Raw genomic sequence first — 11120 nt, 5'->3', positions numbered from 1 at the left:
CCCCCTCCCAGACTATAGTTAGCCCCTGGGCCCCTCACCCTACCCCTAGACAGCTATACCACTACCTCAGCCCACCCATCCCTGCAAGCCACTCCTGGTGCCGGTTTTACTGGTGTTTGCTGATGCTGGGAGCCAGTGGAAGTAAATTGGGGTGGGGGCAAGGGTGAGTTGTTCATTCGGGGTTGGGGTGAGAGAGAGAAAGCCCCCTTGCTAAGCCCCTCTGCAGACCCTGCTAGCCTCCCATAATCCTACTAAACCCTCCCAGACCCCCTCACCCCTGCCTCCATGCACGCACACACACACAGCCCTCTCAATCCTCCACAGACCCTATTTGCCACCTCAATCCTCCTAATCCGCCCTCCCCCGATCCTGACTTACTTTAGATTGGGTGGCCATTTTTCAACTCAGTCTAACCTCCCTGTAACCTCCCCAAATGTCTTTACGTACCCCTACTGTAGGTCAGGTAAAGTCCAAGTCCACAATCCTCACTGTCACAAGTTCTGGTAACTTTTCAGTGACCTATTCAGGGGATGTATTGGTTTTCTCTGCTTAGGCTAGGGTAGATGGGTAGTACAATTTCATCACAGAAGAAAAGAGAAATACAATAAGGAATGCAAGAGGTATGTGAGAGCTACTCAAATGGAAGTCTGGATTTACCAGAGGTTACATGTGGAGATGCATGCACTGGACAGCTTAGAAACAACACTAGTTTTACAGGAAAATTACCTTCTGTGTCCTTCAATGCCATAATGCAAGCTAGGATTCTGCACTACTTCCCAAACCCCAGAACTCAGTAGTTGCCACCTTTGGGGTAGGAAGTTAGATGACTGCTCAAATACCCTAAGCATTTTGGACAATTCTCTATGCCAAACTACTGGGTGCCTGTGCACAACTATCCCAACAGGTATATGATTCTATGATATATCGTCCCTGTAATATTGATTAAGGGATGGCAGGAGCATTAGCTCTTTGAAATTATATGAAATAGAAGGAATTAAAGTTATCATAGAAAACACAAATAATGGGATTGCAGCCATCTTTTAGTCTTTCATACATAACAATTTTTCCTCATATCTTCAAGATTTTGCCATTAACACAATCTCTTGAATGCTGTCCTTTTTGTATTTTTCACTTCATACTTGCCAGTTTGTTTGTTTTTTGTGACAGTTCAAATGCACAAGCCACTACGTCAAGTAACACAGTCCATGTTTTACTGCATTTTTATTATGTGGTCTCCAATTTTTTTTATTTTTTATAAAAAGACCAATACACAATTAAATGAAATACTGTCAAGTAATCAACAGAACACATGTTGCAAACACTGATTAATAAAAGGTTCAAAAAGAAAAATAATCCCAATTAATGCTGTTAACATTTTAGTAGAGGTATTTTTTGTTAAAATGTTAAGTACAGAACTTCTGCCTAAAAATTTGTCCTGAGATGGAAAGTAACTGAAAATCAAAAAGGCCTGGGTTCTCACAACAACTTCTCTTCACAAAGAAATGGGAAAATAAATGACTGCAACAACAAAAATTAACCTGCTCTCGATCCTAAAACCTTTCCCTGCAGTTTAACGTTCAGGTCCAGGGCAGGAATGAGGAAAGACTCCACGCAGGTCAAAGGCTTTGCTGAAGTCAAAGGATTCTACCTGTTGGCCTTTGATCAACATCAGGTTTCGCAAACACCCGTGGAATAAGCTTTTGCTAGTCAGACAGTTTTGCTTCACATCAGCTGAAAAACAACAAGAAATACATAGATTGGAAGGGGACTAAAATAGAGCAACAAGATCCTGGCTGAGAAGTAATTCTTTAAAAAATGACTAGCAATAAACATAGGTCCTAAAGAGCATCAGATCCCACAATATATCAGTGTACACAGAGGGTTCTCACACTGCTATCGACCTGATCACTGCCTTACAAGATCAGGCTGCTGTACTTAGGCTGTAGTGCTGACACAAGCAAACTTGACAAACTGATCTATGCCATAGTTGAGAAAAGAATTAACCTCAGCCTGGATGCAAAGGTGGAGAAGGCCAATTTTAAATCACTAACAAAGTCACCTGGTTCAAAGCAGACCTTTTGCCAGGGTGTTTGCAGCTGCTGGACCTGAAGAGCCATGAACAAATTAGCCACTCCTTGGCTCCTCTCCCAACCTCTTCCTTCATGCTGAGCTCTTTGAAATTGTTACAGGCCTTTATATGCCACTGGTTGTATGCAAGGTATGAAGCCGTACATGGCTTTCTGATGCACTTTGAGTGTTAAGGGGCCTCCTGCACTTATACTTTCTATGAATCTTACTAGTATTGGTATTAGTACCAGTAAAGAGCCCAGAACTTTGATAAAACTCTCTGTGGACTTCTAGAAGCTCACACACTAGCTGTGATCTGCTAGGATTAATTTATTAATATCTGTAAAGTACTTTGAGCCTAAACACCAGAAACTGCTATGCAAGGATGAGGTATTATTTCTAAGCTTTCCTTAGCTGATTAGCCTGTGGATTTCATAATCCTAAATGCTTCATAACAACAAATAGGAATATTATCTGATCTGATAAACCAGAACAGCTGTTTCAGAGATTAATTAATGTGGGCAGTTTGACATTCTGTTTAAAAATATGTATTATGCTATCATACTTGGTCAACTCAATCTCAGTACAAACAGGGCTATTAAAAAGTTATAGAAATACATTTAACCTACTTGCAAAGTGGCTGTTTTTCAGATGTTACAAACTCAGCCTTCTTAATGGATAGCTATAGTATCAGATGTGACCTTGCTCACATTAAGGATTAAAAAACCAGCACACTAAAAGTAACTAATTTCTGTTTTTCTTGGTATCAGCAGGGTAGATATGCACCTTATAGGCTAACTCGGGTTGTCAACTGGAGGTATGCATACCCCTGGGGATACTTGGGAAGCCACCACGGGGTGTCCAGCAGTGGCACAGAGAAGCGGGTGGCATGGTTTTGTCACTGGCACTTCTGTTGGGGGGACCTCCCCCCCACTGCTGGTTGACCGGCTGGGGGACTCCCTACTCTGGACTGGCTGCCAGGGGTACACTAGCCAAAAATGGTTGAAAACCCCTAGATTAACTAAATCAGAAATGCATAAGCTTTTGTAAGCCACAGCATACTTCATCAAATGCTGAGAAGGGACTTCAGGAAGCAAAGCTTCTAAATAAAAAGCAGTGATTTGAATACAAAGGGTGGGTGGGGAAGGAGGAGGAAATACTTGGTATTACTCTAACATAATGACAGAGCAATGTTTATTTCAGAAAGGTAATTGTGTAAAACATATGAGACCAGCAGATAAACTGGCATTGCCTCTATCCTGGTGTCTGCTAGCACAGACTCTAGCAGGTATTCTGTGTAGAACAAAGCAGCTACCAACCTCCCATCCCCTCCAGAGGATCAGCCCAACCTGAATACTTTATCACAGCAGCTGTGTACAAATGTGGTCAGAACAAGAGGATGGCCATGGTGAGTACCCAGTCAGATGGGGAAAAATGTGTTGAAGCAAGACACCTTCACAAGAATCTCCACACATAGAAATCATGAGGCCTCAGACAAAGTCAAAACCCCAAGGAAAGGAAGTCCGTCAAAAGCTGTACTACTTCTCCAGTGCTAGGAGCCAGGTTTCACACCGGGGAGTATAAAGTGGTATCTTCTTGTACCAAGCTCAGTTGATCTAGGTCTATAAATTTATACTCAAAGCTAAATTTAATTGAGAATTATTTTTATGACTGGGATTATTCCATACTCCACCAATTAATTTTTTTAAATTCCAAAACATTAGTAAGCTCATAGCATCTCACATAACATTTGCAAAATAGTTATCATGATCTATACTTCTGATGAACTGAACACATAGTTTTCTTTTATGAGAGAGAAAAAAAACTATTATACATACTGGGATAGCCTCCAACATAAATAGGATTGTTTGTATCTGCAGATGTTGACTGGATATGAGGATTATCAGCCTGGACCACATTCCCATCAATTATCAGAGCAATTCGATGTTTGCTTTTGTTTGCTTGAAGTTTGTGCCACTTCCCATCACATAAGCTATTTGCATCTCTTGTTTCATATGTGGCTGTTATTCTGCCAGCTCCATTGTTGACATGGAACAAAACCTGTTCAAATATCCAGATGCCAATGAAGATACAGCTACCATGAGCATAGAAAGCAATCTAATAAAAGCACAATCATGGTGGTATACATTCCTTGTGTGGTGATTTCATCAAGCCTTATGCTCAACTTGATTATGGGGAACTTAGAATTTTAAGTATCTTGAAATCTAAACATGAGAAGCTTAACTATCCACCTTACCCCTGGTATTTTTTACTTGGGATTTAAAGGTTTGCTGCCAATTTAGACTCAGTCCTTTTCTCATCGTATTACACAGTGTTTTTGCTGTGATTTAAACATGAGTTACACCTGGTTGACATCAGAGTAGGCAAGAGAAGAACTAGAAACATTATGTCCAGAAACTTCTTTTGTGGGTGGTGATATGTAAGATAGGAAACATCAGGTCAATGCCAATAAACATATGGATATGTATTTGAAATTATTCTATTTTTTTGTTCTTTTAATTTTATAGGCAACTATTTGTCTTGTAATACTAATATGTAACTGTTACCCTCATAATGTGCTTATTGTGGGAAAAGGGATATATCAAAGTCCCTATAGCTGGGAAATTTTGAATAGAAAATGAGCTACTTCTGGGAAAAAAATACTGAAAAACAATCAATTATACATGTATTGCATAGAACAGATGAGTGATGAATTATGTATCGACTGTTAGAAGGTATTTTCCGTGCTGGTTTATGGAGCTTAATGGCCAGTGAGAACTGGGAACACAGCTAATTGCTCTGAGTATTTTCCATAAATATTGACATTCACTCTAATGAAGGAATGACTTGCAACAACAGCTTTTTATACTAGTTAAAGAAGTGGGGAACAGGATTCCAGGCTTGTGTTGCTCTGGGAAATGTGGAATAGTCTCTGGATAGCTATTTTGTCATTAGTTTTGCTTGTTAAAGGGCATGATGACAGCACTTTGCAAGCCTGGAGGCTTAAGTTCAGGTGTTGCTTGGACTTGCATCAAAGACAACTATTGACCGAGTTCTGAATAGGTACCTGGTCATCATGCTAGGGAGTCAAAGGCACCCAGATGTGATACAATCAATATGATTCCCTTGTGTAGCCTAACCATACTGCCCTAACATGCCATCTAGGTTCATGATGGTTTATGGATTGTTTGTAAATTAAAGAGGGTGTGCTTTATTTTAAATAGATTTATAAATTAATTGTAATATAGTGATGAGTTACCTAGTTAATGATACCCCATATAATTTGGTTATTTTTTATTAGGTGAAGAAATGGCCTGGACAGGGAATCATAAGAACTTTAAATTAGCCTCCTTTACACCAAGAAAGAGCTGTAGGTTCTCTCTTAATAGGGCTTAATAAGGCACTGTTGCAAGTAACCTAAAATGGCAGAAGCTTGGTTCTTGCAGACTGTTTACACCACTTGTTTCCTCATGGTGCAAATTATTAGAAAACTTCTTATATTAAGTACTGTTCGTATTTATAATTTGATATGTCTTCAATCTCTTTCAATCAAGTGCTGCATTTACATACACATTTGTGATTTGTCATTGAGCTGCCTCCACTTTTCTCACTAATTTTAGGGTGACAACCAAATGCAACTAAAAATTGCTATTTGTGCTCAGACTTCCTGTGCCATTAACATGCTTAGGTTAGATGAGTCCTGAGGACGTCAGGAAGGACTTACTATAAAAGAAAACCTGGCGTCAAGAGCTTGCGTTTCAAAGAGCTTCTAAAGGAAGACCAATGGCGGAGAGGTGTGAATGCGGAAGGGGGTCAGGATTAGGGCAAGAAGGGAGGCCTAGTAGTATAAACATATCTGGGGTTCTGAAGGTGCTTAGCAGTGTTGTATCCATTCAAGATCAAATGGATGGCTGAGATTTGAGGCTTTAAGGCTAAGGAAGGGGTGGAGGTATAGTGGTAGAATCACCAAATCTCAGATAAAGGCACTTCTGTCCCCATAAAACTCACTTTATGGAAAATATTCCTGCAAACAAAAGTGGTATGTTTCAGATATTTTGGTTCAAATAATCATGGGCTTTTATTTGTACACAGTTATTCTAAACTGATTTATGCTTCTCTTCAATGTCAATTTATTGTTTAGATCACATGGCTGAAACATTTTAAATACTGTTCTTAGCTTTTAATTTTGCTGATATAAGTTATATTTTAAAATACATTTATTTAACAAGTAATCAAAAATTTGCTCTTGATTCACTTAAAAAAAAAATCTCACATTTATACTAATCCCATTCAAGAGATTTAAATTTCTCTTTTGTTTTAACTGTAGCTAAAAAAAGAACTGATTTTTGTAACAGAACTTTCATTTTCCTAAATAAAATTAAGTTGATGGATTTATAAAATCAGTTTGATAAATAACTAAAACTTCTAAGAAAGACGGAAACTTAAACCAACATTCTTGTATACACTTTTGTCCAAGCTTTGTAGCCTCAATTTAAAAGAAAATGACAGAATATTAAATCATGACTCATTCCATATCTATAGAATTTCTTATCTCGGTACATTAATAAGACCCTCATCTATACTTGCTAAGTTTTTTTGGTTAAGATACAACAGCTAAGCACTTATGTAAGAGCATATCTGGGAAAGGGCAAGTTACTGGCACTGAAAAAGGAAACAAGTTATAAGTAAGGAAGCTGGCTGTGAACAATATATACAGTATAGTAGCTTATGCAAACATAAAAGAAACAGCAATCCTATAGGCTACCATACATACTGTGGTTGCTTTCCATTTTACATGATCCTTCTATGGAGAGGATGACTGGCACTTTTATTTATTACATATTTGGTAAGTTACTATCCTTAAATCATAGGACAAGAAGTCATTGTGTTGTGACAAACATCATGATAAGAACTCATCTTCCTTGTGACTCAAAGTCAATCCCAGGCTAAGTGGGTAGTGAATCACGGCTGCATCTTTGCTACTATCGCTTCCTGGTCTTTTGCTTTCATCATATATGGTTGAGGTATTCTTGCTTATAATCAACAATTCTGACCTTCCAATTTAGCTCAAGACTTGGCAAATTTCTACAGTGAATGTGGATATTCAGATGCAACCCACCTTGCCATTTACAATCTCCAATCCAATGGCATCTACTTTAGCACTGCTAATTCCAAGAAGAACTCCATTTGCGGCAGTGGTACGGAACTCAAACGTAACATTCACATCAGATCGGACTTTATAACCTTCTCTAACTGAAAAAAAAAGATGCCCAAAATAAAAGATTTGTAATCCACAGTATAAATAAGCTGTGACAGACAATATGATAGGCCCATTAATCATCAAAATCCTGAAAGGGGGAGAAAGTTATTTGAAGGCTACAGATGAAATTCAGAAATAATATGGAAAGTGGTGAGAGTTAAACTCCCTTGCATTCTTTGATGCCTTCTATACTCACTTAGGATTTGAACAAACAACATTTTTACATATATGCAATTATAAAAGAAATGAGTGGGCACAGACACAGTCTTATAATAGTATGATTCATTTAAATTCCATATAAAATTACTCTAGCAAAAGTTGCGGATAAAAGTAAACCAATTTAAGTTACGCTGTACCTTATCTTGGACTAGCTATTCAAGGCACACAGATTACCACACTTCCTTGAGTATAAGATGAGGTTCTCCCCAACCCCTCCTGCCCCATTCAGTATGGTGAGGGGAGATCTCTTGTCTTAGAACTGAGTACGGGTCAGGCAAGCAGCTGCTGGAGCTCCAGGTGGGGCCAGGGTGGATCATGAGACAGGTAAGGGATATACGGGAAGGTGTAGGGAAGAGGTGTATGATGTGGGGGGAACATGGGAGAAAGCAGAGTGAAGGGATTGCCAGGAAAGGATGTGCAAGGTGAGTGGGGCATGGGGAAGGGATACGTGGAGCAAGAGGACCACAGTGCATCAGGAAGTGCAGGGAAAAAGGTGTACGGTGAGCAGTGGGGGCACAGGGTAAGGGCACACAGTGAGAGGTGGGGACACAGGAAAAGGGCATGCAGTACAGGGAAGGACAGGGGGAAAGGGTATCTAACATAGACGGGACATGGAAAAAGGGTACATAGTGAGGGGAAACACATGAGAAAAGGGGGCAGTGAACGTGGGCACAGAGAAAGGGCGCCTGGTGTGGAGGGAGCACAGGTGAGGGGCGTGTGGAACAAGGGGTATGTGGTAAAGGGGCACAGGGGAAGAGAAGTGTGGAGGGAGGGGGTGCACAGTGTAAGAAGGAGCATAGAAAGGACACATGCAAGGGGCAGCACAGGGAAGGGGCACGTGGTGTGGCGGGGAAGCATAGGGGAACAGGTGCCACAGGGAGTACAGGTGAAGGGATGTGCAGAGCAAGGGGAATGTGGGGAAGGGACCCATGGTATGCAAGGGAAGTATGGCACAGAACAAGAGCAGTGTGGGGAAGGTGCACATGGTACAGGGAAAGCATGGAAACAGGGGCACAAAGTGGCCAGGGAGATGCTGTGACTCCAGCCCTGACCTCAACTGGGGCTGGAGGCTGAAGCTGGAGCCACCACTACTGCCTGGTACACCCAGATGCTCCGTGCCCCCAGCAGAGACAGAGAAAGAGCACCTGAAAAGAAAAGGAGGAGGGGACAGGCACAAAATGGGGGCAAGTGGTAGGAAGGGGAAGGCACTGGGAGAGGACAGGCAGCAGGGACACAGGCACAGAGGGCAGTGGCAAGGTGGGGCAAAGGGCAGGGAACAGACTGCCTGCCCCCCAGCCACTACTTTCCACGTGCCAGTGATGGGAAGGGAAGAATTTAAGAGGACTCTAATAACTAGTTTCCAGGGCTGTGCGAAGCTTCGGTCGCTAATTTGAGTCAGCAGAAATTTGGCCCAATCAGTTGGCCGAATCTGAATCAAATCAGGAGACCCTTTAATCTCTCTGAATCGAATCGGAACCCTCCGAATTGATTCGGAGAGGTTCAGTGATTCAGACATAAGACATAGCTTTAAGTGTTTTTTCTACATACCTGAAGGTACCAGGTGGGGCAGATGGAGCTTCCCACCAGAGCACAGGGAGGGTGGTATCCCCAGCACGCTTGGCAGGAGACCCAGAAGTGGGCCACAAGCACTTCTGGGTCCACCGCAGAGCGCACGGGGTACCCCGTGCTCCTGTAGGACACTCCATCCCCCCCACCATCTCAGCGTTCACAAACATCTGGTACCTCAAGGTATGTAGAAAAAACATTTAAAGTTGTGTCTATGGCCAGATTGCTGATTCTCCAAATTAGCATCGAATCTTCAGATTGGGCCAAACTGAATTGGGATAGTGATCAACAAATTGAATCACTGTCCCACGAATCAGGCCAAATCTGAATCCAACATGGCCCACTTTGCACACCCTTACTAGATTCTAGACTAAGAAAATTAAAACAAATTTATAATTTTCCATGTATACAATCTACCTGGGGCCGGGGGGTGGTCATCTCACCTTAAATTCAGGGTCATTTTAGATTTGAGTAAATATGTATTACCTGTCTTCCCATTCCCTAGTAAACATGGCTAAGTAACAGCAGCCTAATGTGTGCAGCTACCCCCAAACAGGGGTCATTTGACCATTGTAGAACCTACTGTAATTTTCATTAGTATAAATGTGTCATGTCAAAGCCTTTAAGACTCTTATATACCAATACAATCTAACTTATATGTTGAAGAAACAGAATAAAATTAAAGTGAGCTACACTATTTCAAATTACTCTCCCTTTCATGTCTTTTGACTCCTTAGTCATAAAAATACACCAGCTTAAGCTCTTATATATACATATATGAAGAAATACAAGGAACAAGTACCACAGTTTCTGTTCTCAGCTACAAAAGAGATAGGTCTTTACTTATAGAAAAGACTCCTTAGTTGACTGCCAGATCACTGGTGAGTGGGAAGAGGCTAGATTCTTGAATGTAAAAAGGCCAGGAATCAATTAGAAATGTGTACACAAAACATACAGGAGTTGATTGAAGCGTCATTTAATTATGTTCATTTCTAGCTAGACAGAAAAGTGATGTATTTACATTAACACTAATTCAATAAGCTATTGGTTCCATTAATGGTGCTTACCAAGAGCAGCAAAGCCACTTCCATCAAAGTAAGTGCCTTCCTGCGCTGTTGCATAGCATTTATTCACAGCAAAGATGGAGACTGGGCTTTCTTTGTCCAGTGGCTTATTGTTAACCATCACACTGCCAATGCATGCAGGGATACTGCTGGTGACCTAGATATGATAAATCACATAATTTGGAAGTCAATCTCTCTGCAGCACTTGACACCAGGAGCTATTCTCTCTGAAGGGAAAATTTAAGGCTATAAAGTACCTACATAATTATTTAGATAATGTCACAAATGCAAGCAGCACCACAGGCAGAAGCTCTGCCACCACAGACAGGGTGAGGTAAAAGATCCTGTTCAGCAGGCTCTGGCCATGGCAGCAGAGATTCTGACTGCAGTGTCCCTAGAGTTACCTAAACCCTGGCTCTCACTGGAGCTTGGGCTACCATGCCAGGAAGCCCCGCCACACAAAGCAAAGCTGCATCTCAGGCCAAAGTGGCAGAGTTTGCCCACAGTGCCACTGGAGCTGCTGGCATGGGAAGTCCTGCCACCATGGTCAAAGCTTGGGCTCTGGCTGCCACTGCAGGAAGCTCCAGCCCTGCAGCTAGAGCTAGAGCTTGGGCTCTGGTCATGGTAATTGAGCCTTTGACTCAATTGTGCATCTGGGGCTGCCTGCACCCCAGCAAAAGGCAGGACATTGGCTACCACTGGAAGCACCATCTCTGTCCACAGTGGTTGAGTTTCTGTCCACAGAGCTGCTAGGGCTCTGGCCATGATGGCAAGCCTTTGCCTGACATGTTGCTTTGTCTAACATGTTGCTGGGGCTGCCAGCACCCTGGCTCTACTGGGGTGCAGACTGCCACCATCAGTGCAGCAAGAGCCAGGACTCTGGCTGCAATGGTGGGGCTTCTGACCATAGCAGTACAGGGTTGGACACACACACACACACACAC

At 41.8% G+C, this 11120-nt stretch overlaps 1 protein-coding gene across 2 annotated transcripts in view; it reads right to left on the bottom strand.

Moving 5' to 3' along the window:
* Positions 1 to 1204: 1204 nt before the first annotated feature.
* LAMA1 (laminin subunit alpha 1) overlaps positions 1205 to 11120 on the bottom strand; it is a 204599-nt gene continuing 194683 nt past the window's right edge. For both annotated transcript variants that reach the window (XM_019525624.1, XM_019525630.1), the window contains 4 exons: positions 10180 to 10333; positions 7187 to 7320; positions 3906 to 4128; positions 1205 to 1731 (listed from right to left, as the gene is read on the bottom strand). In XM_019525624.1, the coding sequence (XP_019381169.1) occupies positions 1571 to 1731; positions 3906 to 4128; positions 7187 to 7320; positions 10180 to 10333 (672 nt within the window). In that variant the 3' untranslated portion in view covers positions 1205 to 1570. The remainder of the gene's footprint in view (positions 1732 to 3905; positions 4129 to 7186; positions 7321 to 10179; positions 10334 to 11120) is intronic.

The sequence above is a fragment of the Gavialis gangeticus genome, unplaced genomic scaffold (genome assembly GCF_001723915.1).
Source record: "Gavialis gangeticus isolate Ggan-Ray unplaced genomic scaffold, GavGan_comp1, whole genome shotgun sequence".
In the NCBI taxonomy this organism is placed as follows: Eukaryota; Metazoa; Chordata; order Crocodylia; family Gavialidae; genus Gavialis; species Gavialis gangeticus.
This window is presented reverse-complemented; position numbering and strand designations above follow the sequence as displayed.